Consider the following 23,189-nt stretch of genomic DNA (forward strand, 5'->3'; position numbering starts at 1 on the left):
CTACCACCCGGGAGTCCCCTTGGGGCATTACCTCCAGGTAACTCTTTGCCTCTTAAACAACCTCAAGGGGGTTGGGGCCTTGGGAGACCAAAGGCAGGGGGCTGTCAAGGAACTTAGTCTCCTGAGGGCTTGTGCACACATTATAGCTGTCCTGATTCAGGTGTCCATCGTCACGTCCAACCTCCAGGACACAGACACACGACAGAGGGTGAGGGTGGTCCTGGCCCTGTTCTGATGACAACAGAGGTCAGGGTGGACAGCCACTTAGGACTGCAGTGTGGCTGCAGCATGAAGAGGCTCCATGGGGGGAACCTCGGGTGCCAGGCTAGGGAAGCTGTGCTTTGCTTGGACAAAAATGACCCTTAGGGAGAACGGGTAGAGAGTAGGGCATGAAGACCCTCGTGGGAAGAGGGGCCCAGAGCCTGGCTCCATCTTGGGGTTCCCAGAATCTACCTGAAGCCTGGGTTGACTGGCCAGTTACAGGGTGTCAAACTCCCCAATCTAAAACTCCATCCTCCCTGCTAGGAAACTCAGCTGAGAGGGCATTCTTTCCTTCCCACGGATCGTGAACTCTCCCCAGCAATGGCCTTGCCTGTCCATGCTGCCAGGCCAGAAGTCACCTGTACCATCACTCTTAGATGCCCAGGGAGGTGCCACCTCTGCCCAGTCCCTGCACGTGTGGGGTGACATCTGAGCCAGAAGTAAAGGGCACTCACCTCTGACACAAGCGAACAGTCACTATGTGCGCACCTTAATTTGCAAATAATTTATATTCTTTGGAACAAGAGCCTGAGGCTAAGATACATCTGTCAAAGTTCCCATGAGCAACTGGCACAGAATGCTGGAGAGGATGCAGTCTCTGAGGGTGAACAGTGTGGCACCCTGGGAGGGCTCCCTCTCCCTCCCATCACAGTCAACGAGCAGCAGAGGACAGGCAGACACAAGCTGGGAGCCTTCTGACCCTGCAGCAGCTGTCCCCCCATCCCTCGACCACACAATCTGTGCCTACTGTGTTGCTGCAGAAGACAGGCTGAAGGGCCGCGGCCAGCTACCATGCAAGGCGCTCATTCTCAGGACAGGCATCTGAGCAGCGCTAAGAGGGCCTTGCCTGTCATGGCAGTTACTCTGATGGTGACCACGCATGTCTCCTTGCCTTGGGAGGTAGAGGGACACACCAGCGGAGGCAGAGAAATGGACAGTGAGGGACTGTGTCCCCACTTGCTGGCTCTCTGCCCCACACAGCCCTGCATGAGGACGTGACATCATGTCCCTCTCTCCTTCTCCTTCTTCTTGCTTGTCCTCTGGCTGCTGAGCTCCCCCAGCTTCTTGTCCAGCCTCCTCTGCAGCTGGGCCCTCTTGGCTGGGTCCAGGGTCCTGTCCTTGGTCCCACTGCCTGGGTAGAGCACTCCTTCCCGGCTAATCCTCTGCCGGGCGTGGGCGCGAGCCTTTTCACCACAGCCATGGATCTGAAAGGACATGAGGGTCGGAGTGAGCTGTGGGCAGGGGAGGCTGCAGCCTGCAGATCTGCGTCAGAGGGAACCACCTAAGGCTGGTGCAAGACCATGGACCCTCCCGCCTTCCCCAGGCCTATCCTTCACAGCTGCCCAATGGGAGGCCTGCAGGGTGAACAGAGTTCCCACTGCTGTAGCTGTCCCTCGGCAAAGGCGCGCTTTATGTCCTGTGCCCCAACTGTTCACGTCAGATTATGAGCGGCATCTGCTTCGCCCTCTACAGAAACCCCGTTAGGGAGGGCACAGACTGGTCTGGCTCCTCCTCCCCACATCCCCAGGAGGAGCCCTCACCTCGGGCAGGTGATGGCTGAGGCAGTAGCGGCGGCTGCAGTGCATGCAGAACTGGCCCAGGGTGGTGGTGCTGGCCGAGCACTTGGAGAAGCTACAGGTGTTATCAGCCTTCACCACGGCTGACACCAGGGCGTCAAAGTCCTCCTCGTGGGGCAGAGCCGTGGCTGGAGCTGGGGAGGAAGAGGGCAGTGCTCAGGACCCAACACTGCAGACAGCGGGACGGCCTACCCCCAGAGTCCTCGGTGGGCTTCACCATCAGGGCAGCCGGCAGCCTGCCCACGTCACAGCCCAGCCCCAAGGCAGGAAAGTGGGGTGCAGAGCGCCTCTGAAAGCACGCTTTCACCCAGAAAAGCCTTTTGGGGAGCTTCCTGAGATACCTACAGGAGAAACCCAGGCCACATGTCAGTACCACCAGGGAGGGAAGCTGCCTAACTCTGGGCTCAGCAGAGTCCCTCCTGCTCTCAGCCAGGGGCAGGAAGTGCTTGGCAGTAAGTATCTTACTTAAATTGTGGGTGATGAGGGGTTGGGATGGGATCATGAAACACTCAGCAACAGTGAAAGGCTCCAGAACATACAAGCAAAAATCTCTTCAAAATCAGCAGGGTGGTGGTGGCACACACCTTCAATCCCAGCACTCACTCAGGAGACAAAGGCGGGCAGATCTCTGTGACCAGGCCAGCCTGGTCTACAGAGTGAGTTCCAGCACAGCCAGGGCTACACAGAGAAACCCTGTCTTGAAAAACAACAACAAAAAACCTATTCAAAGTCAAATGTGCACTGCATGGTGCCAATGCTGAAGCCTTGAGTCTGAACACAGCGCTCAGCACTGGCCCCCGCCGCCATGTCACACCTCGTCGCCAACCTCAGCTGAGATCCCAGCCACCCTGTCAGAGCTGGGCGTTGCAGCTCCTGCGTCCCATCCTCACAGAGGCATCTTGTTAACTACAGACACCAGACACAGCGGGACACTTTCCGCCCAGCACACCTCAGAATTTATCAAATGGAACATCTCAGGATTGTGCTGTGTTAGACAGTGTCCGTCTGCCTGGATGTAAATGTATTCTCACCTTTGATAAAGAGTAAAATTTTATGCACACCAAAGCACTTCTAAAACAAAATTTTATGACTTACATGATATGACTTGCATATTCTCTATCTACACAGTCAGGGTCAGGTAAAGATTTCCCAGGTGAGGTCAGTGGATTGGCTCACTGGTTAGTAGCACTGGCCTCCAAGCCTGAGACGGGGAGTTAGATTTGTGGAATGAAGAAAAGTGACTCCCACAAGTTGTCCTTTGACTTCCATGTGTGCTCTGGCCCACGTGCCCACATGTGCACAATGGATAAATGTAAAAATGTTTTAACAGTCTTGGGTGATGGAGGGTGTGAGCACCAACGTTTAAGAAACACACTTCGGCAACAGCGAAAGCTTAGGGGTATAGAGTTGCGGCAGCACTCAGGGCAGCCCCACAGAGCACACACATGTGCAAGGCAGGGGACAGAGTACTGGAAGGAGCCACACAGGCGCCCACGTAGGCAGGCTCCCGGTCTGTCCGTGGCCCACACACCTTCTTACGCACTGGTAGGTGCTACACACACGAGGCCAGGTGGCCACTACCAGCACCTACCAGACACCGAGGTCTCCCAGAAGCCCCAGCTCACCTGTGTCCACCTACGACAGCTGCTTCTGGTTCCCTGCGACCTCACCCCCTCTCTGCCTGTCCCCCCACGGACCCCCGACAGCCATGTAAAGCCAACCAGTCACTGGCTCCTGCCACTTCCCAAATAGAACCAAGTGGCCCGGAGAGGACCTTGGGAACGGTGCATCCCATTATGGCAGCACCCCCAGTGCGTGTGTCAGGAAATACGGACCTCGCAGAGCAGTCAGACCTGATGGAAGGTGAGGGTGGTTGCCAGAGCCTCCTGCCTTCAGCTGATCATGTCTGCCAGCTATTAATCCATGGCCAGGGCCCTGAAGAGCACTGGCCAAGCAGAGCCTGAACCTCTGCAGAGCAGATGAGGTCCTGTGGACTCTGAAAGATAATATCCTGAGGAGCAGGAGAGACTCCCAGGCTACCTAGGCCTTGTGGCAGGAAAAGCAGAAATGGCTAGGTCCAGGCTTGCCAAGGCACAGATGCAGTGCTTTTCCATCTGAGGCAGGGGTTACCCCCATTCAGAGTTCCTCCATTCAGTGTTCAGCTGGAGGGCAGCACTGTGCCATCTTGCTCACCAGCACATAGCCTAGCTACAGAGGCCATCCCATGAGTACCATGGCATGCCTGGGACAGTGCCACAATCCTGACAGCTGGTTCTGGAGCTGAGAACAGCACCCGTGAGGTTTGGCTCACGAGAACGAGATGCCTCAAAGGGATCTGATCTGTAATCCTGCTGGCAGGGGCCTACTGAAGTGTTCAGAACTTCCTAGCAGCTCTGCCCTCTCTGTTTCGGAGCATGTGTGCCAGCTCAGGGGTGGGGGCACCCAGAGGATGTGGGCACAGTGCAGGCTGAACACAGAGCACATAGTCCACCCTGGCCCCAGCATGGGGCATTACAATGGTGTGCTCGGCAGGCCTGCAGCTCAGAGCACCTGCCCCTGTGCTGCCAGTCAGGAAACGCCCTGCCCCATGGGGTCCTCAAGCCTCCCTTCCCAAGGGGACAACAGCACTAAGCATGACAGGGCTTCTCCCTGCCTGCTCCTATGGGCTCTGGGGATGAGCAGGTGACCTGCCTGTGACCACCCCAGGAAGGCCAGGCCAGAGAGACGAGTCATGGGAAAAGCAAGATCCAAGCGGCCAAGGGAGTCTAACTGCCTCCTAGGGTGGCAGGAGGCAGCAGGTGGCGGGAGACAGGAACCACGTGGCACCATGTGCTTGAGAGGAGATATGGTTTACCTTTTGTTTCTTTTTTCTTTTTCTTCTGTGGAGCCTTCTGTGGTCGTGAACCCCCACCAGGGGGAACCTTGGCTGGCTGGGCCTGGCTGCCTTGCTGTCGCTGCAGCCTTTCCAGGTGCAGCGCCTTCAGATCCAGCTGTGTGGGGCCATTTGGCTGCTCCAGAGGCTGTTCTGCCTGTGGCTCGGGCTCAGCCTGTGTGGGGCTTGGGGGGGAGGGAGGCCTCGGGGCCACACCGCCAGAACCTGCAGGGCTCTTCCTGCTCACCGTGATGTGCCGTGCCCTCCCCTCGCCAGTGCTGTCGTGCTTCAGCCCGAACTCCTCAGCTAACTGGTGGACTCGAAGCCTGTCGTGGGAGCTCAGAGATGTGGGGAACTCCAGCTGTGCCTCCTTGCCGGCCAAAAACTCCTTGATCATGGCCCGAAAGTGCTCTGTGTGGTCCGTGCCTCCAGTTCTGTCAGAGCCACCTACATTAGAGCCGGGCTGGGAGTGGGCTTGAGAGCCTGACGGCTTCTCACTCGGCTTCCTTCGGCCCTGTCCGGCGGCTGCTTTGGCCTCTTTGCCACTCTCCTGTTCACTGGCAGGCTTCCTGATGAAGGTGGCAGGGCCCTTGGGCTTGGGGGGCCGGCTGTGGCCCTGGGAGCCCTCGTGGGTGTAGTTCTCAGGGACGATGTCATCCAGGTACTCAAAGGCTGTGCGCACCTCCCCATGCTCTGTGAAATAACCCAGCAGGGTCTTGAGAAATGCGTGGTTGTTGACAGTGCGGGAATCACAGATGATAGCCACGTGGCGCCGAGCACGGGTGACAGCAACATTGATCCGCCTGTCCTCAGCCAGAAAACCAACTTCACCTGGAGAGAGGCCAGAAAGGTGAGAGAGGCAGCAATCCAAGGCAGGGACCAGGCCGCTTGTTCAGGGACTCAGGACTAGTCACATCATCAAAGCCACATGGTCCACAGCTGCCCATTTGCGCTCCCTGTACACACTGCCTGACTGGCAACTAGCAGGGTGGACACAGCATCTGTTTGCCCCACTGCTGCCCAGGGCAGTTCCATGGCCAGCGTTGCCTGGCAAGAAAGCCTCCGCCTCACGCCTGGGTCCGGAATGTTGGGAGCAGATGCTGTGGACACAGCGCAGAGCTCTGGGCCACAGCCTCATCCTCATCCATCTCCAGCCTGCTCCAAGGACACTCTGCAAGCTCACCAGCTACTGCCTGGATGCAGTTTTCTCGATGCATGGCAAGCCATGGCCATGCAAAACTCATGTCTCAGGGCTAGAAGATAGGCTGTAGGACATGAGGGAGGGTTTCTCCTCCTAGACAGGGTGACCAAGTCACCAGGGCCCACCATGCCCCAGCCTGCCTCCTCAGTATTCTGCTCCCCAACCAGACTGAGTCTATTCCCTTTGCTGAGAACAGCATACTCCCCTCCCCAACACCAGGCTGGGAAGCTCTGTTCACGGGTCCTCCCAGGATGTCCCCTGCCTGCCCAGGCTCTGCTGACCCTCAGGGATCAAGACATGCTCCTTTGGTCCTGTGCTTTACACGAGCTCAGAGGACAAAGGCTGTGGTGCTGCCCACACAGGAGAGTTCCACAGGGTCAGCACACTCACTCTCAGGCTGTTCCCAAGGCTCCAGCGGGGGCTGTGCTACTTACCTTTCCTGTTGGACCTGACAAAGGTCAGGATCACTGCCTCCTTCTCTCGGCCTTGGAAGCCATCAACAGACTTGATCTCGAGGTCGGGGTGCTTGTTGGAGAGGCTCTGTCTGAGCAGATCCACCTGGAACAGGAAGCAGGGCGGAGATCTCATCACCATGTTAGGGGACTACGAGACCCATCACGCCTGGGAGCCCCGCCCTGCAGAAACAGCCACCACGGGCAACCTTCAGTGACGGCAACAGCAGCAAGCTGCCGTGAGACTGTGCGTCCGAGGCTTGAGGCCTGTTCTGTTCTTAGCCTGGGAGTGAGTGTGCCGACCGTTTGGGACTCTCCTGTGTCAGCAGCGTCACAGGGCTGCCTCTGCCCTCTGAGCTTGTCAAAGCACAGGACCAAAAAGCATGGTATTGACCCCTGAGGGTCAGCAGAGCCTGGGCAGGCAAGGGACGTCCTGGGGACCTTGCACTAGCAGGCAGCAAGCGTCTCCTACCAAACCAGATTGGGGCAGGGACACAACCTGGGCCACCAGCATGGTCTCTAGGACTATGTCCATCTGGAATGCTGGCATCAAACAAGGACACAGTAGGCGCCAGGCCGAGGTCAGGCTGGTAGCAATGTGAGGTACAGAAACACAGATGGTCTCTTGCTGGTGTCTTTTGGGCCCTAGACTTGGTCACCATGAGGTCACTCTAGCCCCGGACTTTGTAGTCACAGAAGCCAACAGTCTACCCTGTCCTTCCAGCCTCTAGCTCAGTCCAATGATACAAGGAGACAAAGGGGGTTCCTCACACCTGAAGGTTGTAGGGCGCAATGACAGCAATGTCACCTGCCTGGACCCCCGCATCCACCAGAGCCTGGACATGCAAAGTGACGAGGCGAACTTCGCCTGGGGAGGAGAGACAACAGTGGTCAGTGAGGGCCGCACCATGCAGCCTCTGTTCCTGAGCTGCGGGTAACACTTCCTGCCTGTTGTGAGCAGATCTTATGCTGGGCCCAGGGCAGGGAGCATCCCGGGAGGTGACCAGCCGACCAGAGGTCACCAGGCTGACAGAAGGGATCCGAAGGACCTGGATACTGCTGACTTAGAGAGATTCTCAGCCCAAGATGAACAGCCACGCCTTCAGAGGAGTGTGGGAGAGGCTACCAGCCCTAGCAGCCCACATATCAGCTGTGCCTCCGGAAGAGCCCCAGGATGCTGTCCTGACCTTTGGCATCCAGCTCCAAGCCCACAGTTCACCAGGAATGTACCCTCATCTCTGTACCCAGTGCCTCCCTACAGCAGGAGTGACTTGTTTCTTTTTCTTTTTAAAGGTTTTTTTTTTTTTTTTTTTTTACTTATGTGTAGATGTGTGTGTGTGTGTGTGTGTGTGTAAGTGTAGCCATTTGTGCTCGGATGCCTGTGGAGGCCAGAAGAGGCCATTAGATACCTTGGAGCTACAGTTGCAGGTAACTGTGTCCAGTGAGGACGCTGGAAAGTGACTATGGTTCCAAGCAATCTGAGAGGACCAGGCGGCCCTGGCTGGCAACTCACCCGGGTTTCCCTTGGACTGGCCCTCCTCCAGCTCCAGCAGCCCACAGCCGGCTGTGTCTACGAGCAGCAGGGGGACACTTGTCTCCTCCGTGTCAGCCACACCTGGGAGGTCCCTGGCATAGGAGCGGACACAAGGTGGAACTGACCTCCTTCACAACAGCACTGGTCCTTCCCTCCAAAAAGACACAAGGGCTGCTCGATGGGCCCAGCGCCTAGGAAGGCCCAGGCAACCATCTAGAAAGTGAGTCTCGGCAGCCTCTGCTATCCCATCCCAAGCCCTCAGTAAGACACATTCCCCTCCAGCCTTCCACAGAGGGCCAATTGGGGCTGGAGCCAAGCTAGGCAGAAAGGTCAGGGAAGCAAGAGGCCATGTCACTCACTTCAGGAGGTGTCCCGCCACAGAGGAATGGGCAGTAAGCTGCCCGTGGTACATGGCCTCCGAGGCCCAGCGCGCGATGGCCTGGTGCATCCGGTACTGCACGGTCAGCATCCGTACCACGGCGGCACCATGCTTCTCTGCCAGGCGCTCCATCAGGCTGCGGGACAGCCCAGCCAGTGCCGCCCTGTGACGAGAAAGGAGGGAAAAGGAGTGCTGAGTCTAGATGCGACACTGTGGGAGAGTAGGGAGGACTGCCCTCAACCTCAGGAGCCTGCACTTCCCTGGCTTCCCACATGACGGGAGGGAAGGCTGGGCTGCCGCACTCAGCAGAACCCCAGAACCTGGGAACACACCCGTCCGCTTCAGAGCAACAGGGACTTGGCAGGTGGCAAAGACACAAGACAGGGTCCAAGCAGATCTGAGGACACTTTGCTGCTTAGAAGATGGGAGAAGAACTGTGAGCCATCTGCAGTGGCTTTGAAAGGCAGGTAAGGCAGACATGGATCCACCCTGAAGCCTTCAGACCAGGCAGCCCGTTTAGAACCAAGGCCCTGGCACTGTAAGCCACAAACCTGCACTGTTTCTAAGAAAATGTTTCTGGGCACTGGGAAGTGTGTCTGTACCAGCACTTGGGAGCTCGTGTTTTCAAGGGCAACTTCAGCTAAAGAGTGAGTTCAAGGCCAGCCTGGGCTACATGAGACTGTATCTCAAAACAAACAAACAAACAAACAAACAAACAAATCAAACTCAGTGTGTTCCAAAGGATGGCAATCACCACTATGGCATCCAGGCATGGATACATTCATTCTCTACAGCTGAATCATTTCCACCTCATCCAAGGGGCAGGGAGTCTCTGTATTCCCCATGTGCCTGTAGAGGCCAAAAGAGGGGATTGGATCCTCCGGACCTGGAGCTGCAGATAGTTATGAGCCAAATAGGATTTGGGGAACCAAATCTGGGTCCTCTGGAAGAGCAGCCAGTGCTCTTAACTGCTGAGCCATCTCTCTAGCTCTGGGATTCAATTGATTATTAAGGACCTCTGTCACCAAAGTAACTAAGGCCAAAGGCAGGACATATGCCTGTCACACCCCTATAAACCCAGAAGTGCACAGCACAGGCATTGGTATCACCCAACTTTCCCAAGGGACACACAGGGTCCTTTTCACAGGGACAGCCAGATCCAACCCACAGCTCCCTAGAGGATGGAGCCATCTGCTGTCCCGCTCTGAGAAACACCCCCTTGGAGAAGCCCCCGGGCACACACCATGAGCCTTCTCACTCCTCCTCAGAACCCTGTCCTTCCCAGCAGGACTTTCATGCTCCCCAGAATCCCCCACTCTACCAGTCCTAACCCTCCCTCTCCTGCCAAGCCTGGTCCTGAGGGACTGCTGTAAGCACCTTTTCCTTCAAGACAACCTGGCCTGAGCATCCCACCTCCAGGGCCCCCTACTCCCTGTGGGAGGTCCCACACAACACCTGTCCTGGCAATTCTTTCACCACCAGACCCTCTGAACATACAGAAAAGATAAAATTTCAAATGCATCAGGGATCGGGACAAGGCCTCCTCGGCTGCAGGGGAGGCCACAAGCAGGGCGGAGGGCCCTGGCTGCTAAAATTGTCTGTTCATGGTGACTCGTGTCAGACCTTGCACACAGGCCCACTGTGGGCTCTCCAGTTGGAAAGACAAGCAGACAAACAGATAAGCACTGTCAGGGAGTGATTCAAGCTGAGGGGAACCATGTGAATCTTAAAAGGGACTGACGGTACCAACTGAGCAGAGCGGGCACAGGAAACCACAGAAGGGTCTATCTGAATGGAGGGTAGGTCTAGCCAACACTCAGGGGAGCAGTGGTCCAGATGGAGGGGACAGTGAGGCAGGGCCACACTGAGATCCAAGAAGGCCAGCATGGCTAGAGCAGTGAGCAGAAGGATAGAAAGAGCGATGTGAAGGGCTGGCCAGCAGACAGCACTTCCTCCACCCGGGAGAGCCTGAGCTGGACCACTCCCCCAGTCCTGTTGAAGGTGTCTAACACACACTGGAGAACCCACGGCAGGCTGGGAGTTAGTTACCGCAGGCCAGCTTGGCCCACCCAGAGGTTCTCCTAGCTCAACCGTCAAGCCTGCCCATCCTTCCCAGGGTCTTGGAGCAACAAGCATCCAGTGAGCACGGAAACAAGCCAGCTCCATGCTGGACCTGAAGCCACAGATATGAGGGGGACCCAAAGCCCACTCTCACACAGCACACAGCCCAATGGATCAGCTGTGCAGCACAGGGAAGAGCTGCAGTTGAGAGCCATGCGACAGAGGGATACACAGACCTCACGGTGAGCTTGGCACAGAGGCTGGCCCTGAGGGACAGTAGGGAGTGCGGGGAAGGGCCAGCACAGTAGGCAGGAGGTGTCTTACTTACTTGTGAGAGACAATGGTGGGTGGCAGCTGTCTGTGGTCTCCGGCTAGGATACACTTTGGCGCCCTCAGCAGAGGGATCCAGCAGCTGGCTTCCAGCGCCTGGGCACACTCGTCCACCACCACCACATCAAAGCAGCCCTCAGGCAGCAGTGCCAGCGGGCCATCGGGAGATGCACCTGGTAGGGATGGGGACCAAGCCAGCCTATTCATTTTGCTTCACAACCTAGTTTTCTACTAAAACTACTATGTGCAAGGCCACGGGGAAGGCTCAGTGGATAAAGGAGCTTGCTGCCAAACCCGACGACCTGAATTCAAGCTCTAGGGTCTACATGCTGGAAGAGGAGAACTGACTTTTGCCCGGTGTCCTCTGACCTCCGCACATGTCCACCAACACAAATACACACACGTACACAAAATAAGTAAATGAAAAATATGCTTTTTGAGATTTCAACTAAAATTTAAAAGGAAGGAAAAAAAAAAAACACTAGCAGACATTAAAGTGGAAAAACATAGAGCCATATGAGAATATTTGGTGGTACACACCTGTGTACCATCCCAGCACTTGGGGGGGTAGAGGCAGGAGGATAAGGAATACAGGGAGGGTCATCTTTAGATACAAATCAAGTCTGAAGCAGCCAGAAGCCATATGAGACCTGGTCTCAGAAAGTATCAAAAAATCAGGAGCTGGAGAGATAGCTCAGCAGTTGGAACATATATTGCTCTTGCAGAAAACTTGAGTTCAGTTCCTAGCACCCACATAAGGTGGCTCACAACCATCTGTAACTCGAGCTCTAGAAGATCTGATATATCTGGCCTCCACAGGCACTTGCACTCATTTGCATAGATATTTAATAAATATTTTAAAAAATGAAAAAAGTGCTGGGCAGTGGTGGTGCATGCCTTTAATCCCAGCACTCAGAAGGCAGAGGCAGGCAGATCTCTGTGGGTTCAAGGCCAGCCTGGTCTACAGTGAAGGCTGCACAGTGAAATCCTGGCTCAAAACAAAACAAAACAAAACAAAACAAAAATAATAAAACTACTTCATGACTTCATGATGGTGAACCTCGTAATTAATCAAGGAGACAGGACCTAACCTAACATTCAAAGATTCAAAGTAAGTGCTGAGTGCCTAGAGAAATACACAGCTGTACCCTTTCACATCCACGACACTGTCTCTCTCTAAGTAACTCAGCAACAGACCAGGTGAGCAGCAGCCTGATATGATGGACATTCAGAACACCCCTCCAATACCAGAGCTCCCATTCCCATGGAATCCACACAGAATGTTCTGGAAGACTGGGAAAGCAAGTCTCAAAAGAATGGTCAAGTGAAGGCATCATGTGGACCTGCATACAGCACACATGGAGCCAAGCAGAGCCAGCATCAGAAAGGAAGCGCGGGAATCCCCCATTGTTTGGAGAGCACAAAACACTGCTAAACCACTGAGTCAAAACGGAAACTAAGGCCTCGTGACATCCTCTCCCCCCAACAAAAGCAAACGAGCACTTTGAAATGAATGAAGACAGAAACACGGATTTGAAGATTCCAAACACGTTTGGAATCTCAGCCTAGTGGCTCTGTGAGGCCCAGGAAGAGCAGCAGTTGTGGGATGCCACAAAAAGAGTTAAAAGCCAGTGTCCCTTTCTTCTCGAAAGTGTAATTCCATATACCTACAATCCCAGCACCCAGAGACTGAGGCAGGAGCATCACTTGGAGTTTGGGGTCAGTCTGAGCGACACAGGAAGTTCCAGGCTAGGCCAGGCTACACGGTGAGCCCTAATGCTGCCTCCGCAAAATAAGTCGAGGGAAGGAGTGGGGCAGATAGCTCAGGGGGTAAGAGCACTTGCTGTGTAAGTATAAAGACCTGAGCTCCAACTCTCCAGTATCCACGTAAAAAGCAGGGAGTGGCCTACAAGGGTCTATGACTCAGCCCTGTTAGGGGTACAGGCAGGAGCACTGCGGGGCTTGTTGGCCACCAGTGTAGGTTCTGTGTCTCAAGGACACAGTGCAGGACACCTGACACCTTCCTCTGGCCTCTACATGGCACACATAGCCACACACACACACAAGCAACAAGAGAGAACACTCAGAATAGCCCGTGGAAGACACTGATTTTGTAGTTGCAAGGCTCCCTACGTTTGGACTCTCAGCCCAGCGGCTCTGTGAGGCCCGGGAAGAGCAGCAGCTGGGTGGGAGGAGCAGCAGCTGGGTGCAGACTCCATGGCCAAGGCCATGCCGGCAAGAGGGCTGTTCTCTCACCTGTGTTGGTGGCTAGGACCACATCTGCCGCAGCGAGGCTCTGGACTATGGTTGCTTCCTCCCTCTCCTTCAGTTCCTTCCTTAGCAGCTTAATTTCATTTCGAAAGTTACTTTTCTCTCTCTTATCCTGGGTCTTTTTGTTCTTGGCCTAAGAGAAGAGTCTGTAATTATTCCACCAGGATTTGGCACTTCTTTCCCATCACCCTGCTCCCAGGCTGTCAGCGATCCAGCTCAGCACATTCCTGGGATGGCACTGAACAGCAGAATCCTGGTGAAGGACGCACACAGCCGCATAAGTGCCTCAAACCCCACCTGCCACAGAGGCTGGTCCCCCGACCAAGGGGCTGGAGGGGAGAGTTAGCAGCTGTAACTGTGACTATGGACAACAGACAGCTGTTGTTCCAGACAAGAAAGTGCCAGCCTGGACTCCGGTGGAAACTTCAACCAGAGGCTGAGCTCGCTGATGCCCACATGTGGGCAGGGGCCTGATGCCCACATGTGGGCAGGGGTGGCACAGTATGCTGCCTGAGCGCCAAGCAGCGCAAGTACCCTTGTTCCCATCTCCCTGCGCACCATCTGCCCCAGGTTGACATCTGCACCATGCAGCCTCCATTCTCCCAGAGTGGGTGGACTCCTGGCCGTGGCATCCTCTCTGCTGCCATCACTCCCCAGTGGTGAGGCCAAAAGGGAGTGTCAAGATGAGGGTGAGGCAGGGGGATTGCTGAATGGGAGAACACAGTCAAGCTCAGGAAACTAAGGAAAACTCAGACAGGCATGTGAACTAGAGATCCAGGTTATAAGCACCAACTGCTAGAACAGAGCCCCTTCACCTGGAGCCCACCACCACCACCTTGCTCAGCAAGCCCTGGTGTCCCTGGCATGGGCAGGGAAATGGACCAACAATTCTTGAAGGGACCTGCTTTTCTGAGTATTTTTCATCTTGCCAGCATCAGCCAGCCCACCTGGCTAGCACAGAGGAGGCACTGATGAAATGCTTGCTTCCAGGGCCCCACACTCTGCCCAGCACCACCCCCAGCCCACGGACACATTCTCACCTACTCCACACCCCCAAAGTAGCTGGATCCTTACTACATACCCAGTGTAATTCTCTACCTGCATGCGCAGCAAACAGTACAAACTAAAGTGTGGTCCAACAGTCTTGGGTAGCCCAGGCTGGTCTTGAGCTCACTGCAACCCAGGATGAGCTTGAACTTCTGATCCTTCAGCCTCTACCTCCCAAATGCTGGGGTGACAGGCCTAAGGCACTATGCTCAATTTTAGGTGATGCTGGGGTTGAGGCCAGGGCCTTGTGCCAGCCAGGGAGGTGCTGAACCCTGAGCCATGCCCACAGCCCCTTGATTATAAATTATTAAGTGAACAGAGAGAGGCAGATAAGCACGAGGAACCTGGACACAACAGAACATTGACTCCTTAAAGACTGACGCTCAGACAAGTTCATGCCAGGGTCACTGGCTCCATGATACCTACAACGACCTGGTCGATGTCCCTCCTGATGTCAGCGACAATCTGGGCATTGTCACTGCGTGCTAGCACTGCGTCCAGTGAGTGCTGCTGAACGGACTCCAGGAGGCGGGCTGGGTGGCCCAGGCGCAGAATCTGCTTCTTGCACAGAGCCAGGCGCTCCACCAGGTTGTCCACAGCGATGTTGGAGGGAGCACAGCACAGAACCTGGGGAGCAGAGTCAGGCTTCCAGCAACTTCTTTCTTAATCAAAGCCAGTCACCAACACACTAAACCAAACAACACCCCTTAAAGGACAGAGTGTGCACTGATAAGGTGAAAGAGTAAATACACGCTCTCAAAGGTGCATGGCATTCAACCCAGGCCATATCCCGGTAACTGGAACCCAGGGATCTATCACCTATGCATCTCCAAAGCACTGAATGCTGCCAGCTGGCTTGTGACTGCACTGAAGACTCCAAGAGCCACGAATGCAGTGGTGTGCACCTGTGACCCCAGCATTCAGTAGGCTGAGGCCAGAAGGTCAGTGTGGGTTCAACACCACATAGTGAAGCTAGAGAGAGGGGGAAAGGAGAACGGAAGAGGAGAAGAGGGAAAAAGAAGGGGAAAGAGAGAGGGGAGGGAAGAACAGGGAGAACAGGAAAGACGAAGAAAGAGAGGAAGGGGGAAAGGGAGGTGGAGAGGGGAAAAGAGGAAGAAGAGAGAGGGAGGGAAAGTGACAGAGAGTGAAAGAGAGAGGAAGAGGCTGAGAGAGTGGGTGGAGAGACAGACAGAGAGATTCAGGTGGAGGAAAGCCAGAGAAGCTGTGGAGTTTTCTCTCCCCAGTTTTGGCCAACATTAACCCACTTTCTTTTGCCACCTCCTGTCTCCCAGCATTTTGGTAAAGTGGCCAGCACAACCATGAGTTTAGTCATGGCTTTGGCAAGGCTTCACCAGGTGAGAGTGCCTCCCTCAGCTGCAGGTGGTTTTTGGGAAGAGACCCTATACTTCCAGCTAGCCGATGGTGTGGGTTCCCCCTCCCAACTTTTGGAGTTGGCAGCCTATGAAACACACTTCTGGCTTCTGCATCTTGTTTGTCTGTCTTGCTTGCACAGTGCAAACAAGATTGGATTGTATTCTGAAATTGTAGCCAGTCTGTGGAAAGAACGGAGGCCTGTTATGGGAGGTCAAGAGAAACCTGCTGTGTACTAATGGCTCCCGACTGGGACCTGAGAGCTGGTGCCGCAGGACATTCTAGGAACTCTCCTAGAATCACGATCTGGGAATTCTCATGCTGACGTGAGGAAGTGCATCCAAAACAGGAGCACCTCCCAAAAAGCTAACCCCAACATCCTAAAGACAGCCCCGTGTACATGCGTAGCTCCTGCTTCCCTTCCCTTTTCTTAACTGCACACTGCCACAGGCAAGGCAACAGCTGGCCACTGTGCCTCTCCTCAGCAACAATAAAACTAAATAAACCCCTTTTACTTAAAAACAAAACAAAACAAAAACATCCAGCATGTAACTAGGACCAGAAGCAAGGGGCTCCGGTGGGCTCCATCTTGCAGAGTCCAGTCTCTGTCAATCCAATCCTGCCCACGTGTTCCGGTGTGCCCCTCTGAACACTAGTGCACCAGCCTCACTGAAAGCTGACCTGGAGGCACCAGCCAACACCAACCACCCTCTGTGCCTTCCATTACGAAGTCAGCATCTCCTGCTGGCTCCAAACATCCACAAAGGCACTCTGGGGGACACACTGGTGGACACAGACAGCAACGGGTCTCCCTGCAGCTCCGGGGAGAGGTGGCTCTGCCAATCAACCTCGGCTCATGTGGTCACTACCGCACAATCAGGCACGGCTGCTTCTTGGTTGCCTTTTCTACACGGTGAGCCTCCTGGGCCCCAGCACTCAGGTTTCTGTGCGGTTGCTGACAGCGTACAGAATGCCTGGAGGACCGGGGCGCCCCACACTGGTGTGGGTGAACAGGAACACGTACCAGTGCTCCGTGGCTCAGAAGGGCAGGAGAGCACGCACAGTGCATACGTATCTTGTGGGTTAGCCACACCTCTGATCAACTGCAGTCCTACCAGCTGCCTCAACCTGCTGCAGGTTTCTTAAGGGGCCCTGCTCAATTCCACGGCACCACTGTGGACCTGGACTCAAAGCAAGAGCACAGCGAGCGTGGAAATTGAGGGAGCCCAGCTGACAACAAAGGCTGAACAACCTTTAGGGCTCCCAAGCCTTCCCCATGCATCCAGACAGGTGTCCCTGCTTTGCAGCGCAAAGAGAACCTGCAGGGCGCAGCAGCCCACTCAACCTGCAAATGCCCAGGGCCAGTCCTGACCAGCCATGCTGGACTGTGAGTGAAGAGCTTGACAAACCCAGAGCTACAGGGCCGGATGCGGAGGGAAGGCCCTCTGCTCACCTTTAATCCCTGCTTCACAGTTTGGAGGATAATTTCCACCACGGTTGTGGTTTTCCCAGTGCCAGGAGGCCCGTGGATGATGGCAAGTTCTTTCTGCGCCAGTGCAAAGGACACAGCTTCTTGTTGGGAAGGGTCCAGGGTCGTGTTGTAGAAGGTCAGTGGGGCTGTGAGAGAAACACCACTGTCAGCCATCAGGAACAGGTAGTGCACAGAGCAGGCTGGAGCCCAGGCTGAGCTGCACTGCACAGAATTAGTCTGTTTTCTCGTTCTTTGAGACAGGATCTCACTCTGTAATCTGGGCTGGTCTGGAATTCACTATGTAGACCAAGCTGGCCTCAAACTCAGAAACCCACCTGCCTCTGCCTCAAAGTTCTGGGATTAAATGTGTGCTTGTGCCTTTTTTTTTTTTTAAACAAGGTTTCATATAAGCCCTAGGCTAGCCTCAAACTCTCTCCGTAGCTGAAGATAATTCTGTACATTCTGATTTCCTGCCTCCACCCCACCTCCCACGGCTGGGATTATAAACTCTACCACCATACCTGGTGCTGAGGATGGAACCCAGTGTTTCACTCGTGCTGAGCAAGCCCTCTAACAATTGGGCTACAGCCCCAAACCCTAATTTTCAAAACAAGATCTCTCCAGGAACAGGAACCAACACTCAGCCTGCTGTTGGTTTTTCCTCATTTTATAAGAAAGTACCACACCATTTGGTTATAATCCAGTTAGTGGCTGGTGCCACCATAGGGTGAGTTATTAAAAGGATTATAAGGCCCCAATGTCTAGATGTTGACAACCTGCTTCTTATGAACTTTGCCAATTCACACTCTAGAATAACAGATGTGAAGGAACTGTTCCTTGGGGCATAGTCATTTCCAATATTTATCACTCTTAAGTGACCAAAAAATGACAAAGAACAAGGACTGTGCCTTTGTTTTGGATAATGGAAGACTCAGATGATTAACAGTGCATTCTTAAAAAATCACCTGCGTGTGTGAGCACATAAACGCATGTGTATGGGTTTGTGTCTGTGTGTGAGGCAGACAGTATCCTTGTAGAGGTCAGAGGACTGCGGGTATTGCTCTTTGTCTTCTACCTTGTTTGAGACGAGATCTGTTGCTCACCACTGCAGAGGCCAGGTCAGGTGGCCTCTGAGCTCCCAGGAATTCTGTCCCTACCTCCTGTCCCATGAAGGAGTGCTAGAACTCAGGCTCTCACATTTACACAGTAGGTGCTTTCCCCACCGAGGTACTCCAGTCCTGACGAGCTCTTATGCTCAGCTCTGTCTGGCGTCCACTCAGAGACACCCAGCAGATGAGTGCACCAAGCTCTTAGGAAAAGCGCACTGACCCGGACTTGTGAGAGGCAACGAGCCTATAAACCATTACAAAGACAGAATGAGGAACACAGCATGGACTACAAAGCCCAAGTTTCTGGCACATTCTACAGCACATAGCATGTTAATTAAATAACATGCTACAATCAGGACACACCTGCCTTTAATGGCAGCTAATATATTTCTGACATGGGTATGATGGCACATGTTCATAATCCTAAAACTCAGGAGGTAGAGACATGTCAGGAGTTCAAGGTCATTCTTGGCCACGTAGTAAGTTTGAGACTAAGACCAGCCTGGACTACACAAGACCCATCTCCTTTCTTTCTCTTTCTCTCTCTTGCTTTTTTTTTCTTTTCTTTTTTTTTTTTTTTTTTTTTTTTTTTGTTGTTGTTGTTGCTGTTTTGAGACATGATTTCTCTGTGTAGCCCTGGCTGTCCTGGAATTCACTCTGTAGACCAGGCTGGTTTTTAACTCAGAGATCTGCCTGCACTCGCCACCACTGCTAGGCCATAAAACATCTTGAAAAAAAAAAAAAAGATCAGAATATCATTTTAAAAGTGTGGTGTGGGGCTGGGACGATGGCTTGGTAGGTAAACCGCTTGCCACACAAGCAGAAAAATCTGCATTTAGGTCTCCAAAACCATGATGTAAAAGCTGGGCCCAGTGAAGTGCATCTACAGTCCTAGCCCCGGGATGTTGAGACAGGTGAGTCCCTGGGACTCACTGGCCAGTCCACCTAGCTAGTCAGTGAGCTCCAAGTTCAGTGAGAGACCCTGACTCTCAAAAATTAGTTGGAGTCAGTGAGACGGTTCCCAGGGTAAAGGCTTTGTCACACAAGCCTCACCATCTATGTCCAATCTCTAGAACACAGTAAAAGACAGAGAGAACCAACTCACAGAGTGGATCCCCACTCTGCACACAGTAATAAGCAGATAAAAGAAAGGGTGGAAAGGGACTGAGGATGACACCTGAAAGCAATCTCTGGCCATAACCCCCAGGTGCACGCAAGTGTATACAACCACACATATACATATGTAACACACAGGCAGTGTGTTGGTGCACACCTATAGCGCCAGTACTTGGGAGGTGGAAGCAGGAGGATCAGAAGTTGAAAGCCAGCCCTGGCTATGCAGCAAGTTCTTCAACGAGAACTACTCAGTAATGTGTCCAGTGTAGACAGCCTAGAGCCTGAAAGTCAATCAGAGAAACATATCCAAAGATAGCAAAGCAGAGATTTCAAACCTAATGTAAACTCCTACTAAATCAGCCCAAGGTCACACTGTTCTACATAATTTCAGGCAAGAAATTAAGAAGCTGAAGATGGAGAGATGTCTCAGTGGTTAAGAGCATGTACTGGCAGAGGACCCATGGTTGGTTCCCAGCAGCCATGTTGGACAGTTCACAACCACCTCCAGCTCCAGGCGATTCAGTGGCCCCTTCTGACCTTCCCAAGCAATGTGCTCAGTGTACATGCACACGTACACACACACACACACACACAAATAAAAATAAATCTTATAAAGGAAAATTAAAAATCCTCACGTATTTCAGTGGCAGGACTGGGGGTGGAGCCACCCAACAGGATGTCTATGAGCGAGGATGCTGGCCCAGAGTGGTACTTCTTCAATGTCGTCAGTGCTCTGTGAGGAACCAGAGCCAAAGTGAGCTCTTTGGGACAGCTGAGGGACAGCATCACCTGAGAGCACCCAGCACCTCCTTAGCAGACAGCCCACTTCCTCCCTCAACAAACATAAGGGTGCCCACAAGTCCCATCTAAGGAAATGGCCCTCTTATGTCCAGTCAGGAACACTCACTTCTTCAGACGCTTGTAGGTGACATCATTGGCGAGCTTCAGCAATCTGTAGGTATTCTCTCGGTCCAGGTTCAACTGGAAATCATGAGATTCGTCAAAGGCCACTGTGACTGATTTTTGGGTAATGCGGGTCAGGACCCCAGTGGCCAGCTGGCTGCTTTCATTAGTATCATATAGACCCACGATATCACCTGAAAAAACAAACCCATATAAATACTATGGTATATGACTATTTCCAGAATATTTTAAATAGTGTATATATGCATACTTATGTCTCCACATGTGTGCGTATATATATCTCACATCATGCATTTATTTATTTTTTCTGAGTATTATGGTGCTTATGTGTGAGAAGTTGGTTCCCTCCTTCCACCATGTGGATCCTGGGTACTGAATTCGGGTTATCAGTCAGGCTTGGTGGCAAGCACTTTTCTCCCTCAAGATACCTCACCCACGTGTGAGCTTCACCTGTGCCCTGAATCTCCTCCCTGACTTTAGAAATACAAACAGAATATAACAAGAATGCTCTTGGAACAGAAGCTGAGCTGTGTGTCAGGCTCCCACCTTGTGTAGGATGCCTCCTCTCAGGATTGCTGCTTCTGAGTGACTGAGACTTGAGACTGTCCTCTGGAAGATGGACAGTAGCCACATCCCCTGAATTTGGTCAACAGCCACACACCCCCAATTCAGCTTGCTGACGTTCTACACAGAGGTCCAATTCCACCTCCCATCATTCTGCATGCCAGTCATTTCACACAGCTTCAGGGAAGACACTGCACAGGCTCCATCCTGCTCCCCACACCTGACAGTGGCAGGCACTCTTTTTCCCATCTTCCAAGGGGGGAGACTGAATGTAGCTCCTTTAATAAGGTCAAGATCTCAAGTTCTGCTTGGTCTGACACTCACCAGCAGGTTCCTTCACCGCCTTCCCACCCCTCCCATCTTATCTTCTCCAAACCCAGGAGAACTGACAACTGTTGGGACAAGAGTCTACGAAGTCAATGTAATCAAAGGCTACCACTCAAAACAGGCCAGTACTGCTGGCTCTCAGTTTTCAGGGCTGAGGCTAACTTGCATGCCTAGCATGTGGTCAAAAAGCTTCAGAGTGCAGTGTAATGGTAGGTGCTTGCTCAGCATGCCAGAAGCCTTGGATTCCATCCCAGGCACTGCAAAGAGAAAGCTGCCAATCTGGACAACCAAAAAACAGTGTATTATCAGCCAAATGTGTTTCCACATGCTTGGCAGTCCAGAACTCGGTAGGCAGAGACAGAAAGCTCACTGTAACTTCTAGTGTAGCCCGGTCTACACAGAAAGTTCCAGATGGACCAGGGCTAACACTGAGTCACATTCCCGTCTCCAAAAACAAAACAAAACAAAACAAAAAAAGCAGGCATGCTGGTGTAGGCCTATAATCCAGCACCTGGTAGGTAGTGGCAGAAAGATCAGGAGTTCAAGGATCAAAGTCATCCTCAGCTACACAGTACATTCCAGACCCTGTCTCAAAACAACACATAAAGCCAGCTATGCTGACAGAGTTCTAAGTAGAAAGCTTTCATTGCTGTGCTCCGTACTCCATCTGGGTCTGTCCTCCAGCCTTTGGGAGCACACAAGCCTTGATCTGAACACCAGCAGTAGCCAAGAGAAGCCTACAGCAAACACCTACCAGAAGTGAAGCTATTACTGGGAAGCACCACTGCAGGCCCAAATTTCCTGGGCTCAAAGGTGACCAGTCGCTGTCCATACAGCCCAGTGCGTTGGCTAGATACCTGGAGCTTCAGCAAACACACCCCTCGGCTCTGGAGCTCTTTCAGGGAACTGTGTTCCTGCCAGGACCTAGAAGACACCAAGGAGAGCAGCTTCACTGTTTGCGCCTGTACCCTCGCCTATTCCTACCTACGCAGGGAAAGAAATAAGGCAAGGAATTCTCCTTACAGTCACCCAGTATTCCCCAAAGGAAATAGGGAACGACTCCGCTCCAACCCTGCCCCTCCCACAGCTCCAAGACAGGTACTGCCTGACCTGCTCCAGGTGAGCCAACAGCATTACCACGTCTCGTTGCCATCTGTCAACAAGTCCTGTGGGGCCCTCCCATTTATACCTGCCTCCCTTTCTGCCACTTACCCCAACACCCTAACTGTGGTTCAAGGCCCTAGCTTGACTTGGAGCAGATGACTTCGCTCTCACAGCAAGCATGTGGTGTGGGAATCACTTGCCTTTACAGATGAAGTAAGGCAAAGTCTGGAACATGATCCCACAGTCACACCGCCAGAGCAGCAAAAACTCTTCCTCATGACTAAACAGGCTCTCGACCAAACAACGGTCGCATCTGTAATCTCAGACTGGCTTCAAATCCTTCCTCCACGTGTGTTACCCTGGGCCAGTCGATTCACCAGCCTTTGTCTGTACTTAGGGAAATGCATTACAGGGGTGGCCCTGCGAAGTACAGAGGCGCAGGTTCTGTCTGTTTCAGACCTGTAGACAGTCTCCAGAAACAAGCTGGCTCTTCAGGAATGCTCAGGCACCATACATAACATCAGCTTCATCCACTTTCCTCTAGGAGGCTGTGCTCAGGTATATCACCTCCCCGGTTCCCAAGGAAAACTTCTCCCACTCCCCCATCTAGCTCTGATCATCACAAACAGAACCGCGTGGGCTCTTCTTCTCCCCCCGCCTTGGTGTGTGTGGGGGAAAGTCTCATTACAGGGTCTCCTGTAGCTCAGGCTAACCCATAGCCAATGATGACCTTGATCTCCCGATCCTTCTGCCTCGACGTCCTAGTAACACCGCTTTGCAGTCTTCGCCAAGCGCCGACTTTGCATGCTGCCCACTGACGCTGCCAGTTCCGCCCCGCCGCAAATACCAGACCGTCTCGGAGCAGCGACCTAAGAGAGCTGCAGAGGCCCGGGGACCCGCGGAGAAACCTACCTGCGCTCCTCTACCTCGGCGTTCCGCTCCAGCTCCAGCAGCTCCAGCTGCTGGGCCACAAAACTCTCCACAGTGGACGAGGCCATCTCTTCCATGGTGCAGCCCCTGACTGGTGCTTCCTGCTCGGCCAGTTAGTCCTGTAGGACCCGTGTTCCCGTCGGACCGTTTTTCCCACCGGGCCAGAGTCCGCAAAGGACCTGTGCTCTCTGCCCGGGCAGTGATTCCGGACCCACTCGTTTCCTGTGTTCCCTGCCAAGCTAGTGAATCCAGTAGGACCTGTGTTTCTCTCCTCCATGTGTTCCCTAC

General features: G+C 53.5%; 1 protein-coding gene across 1 annotated transcript; it reads right to left on the reverse strand.

Annotated features, from left to right (window-relative positions):
* Nucleotides 1–751: 751 nt before the first annotated feature.
* On the reverse strand, nt 752–23,189 carry Ighmbp2 (immunoglobulin mu DNA binding protein 2). The gene is made up of 15 exons (XM_021634182.2): nt 22,884–23,189; nt 21,622–21,791; nt 19,960–20,149; nt 19,688–19,785; nt 16,810–16,973; nt 14,412–14,612; nt 12,924–13,071; nt 10,666–10,840; nt 8,257–8,439; nt 7,877–7,989; nt 7,137–7,231; nt 6,346–6,469; nt 4,693–5,541; nt 1,803–1,972; nt 752–1,466 (listed from the first exon to the last, which is right to left on the reverse strand). The coding sequence occupies exons 1-15, from the start codon at nt 22,976–22,978 to the stop codon at nt 1,263–1,265; spliced, it is 2,979 nt and encodes a 992-aa protein (XP_021489857.1). The 5' UTR covers nt 22,979–23,189; the 3' UTR covers nt 752–1,262.

The sequence above is a fragment of the Meriones unguiculatus genome, chromosome 1 (genome assembly GCF_030254825.1).
Source record: "Meriones unguiculatus strain TT.TT164.6M chromosome 1, Bangor_MerUng_6.1, whole genome shotgun sequence".
NCBI lineage: Eukaryota > Metazoa > Chordata > Mammalia > Rodentia > Muridae > Meriones > Meriones unguiculatus.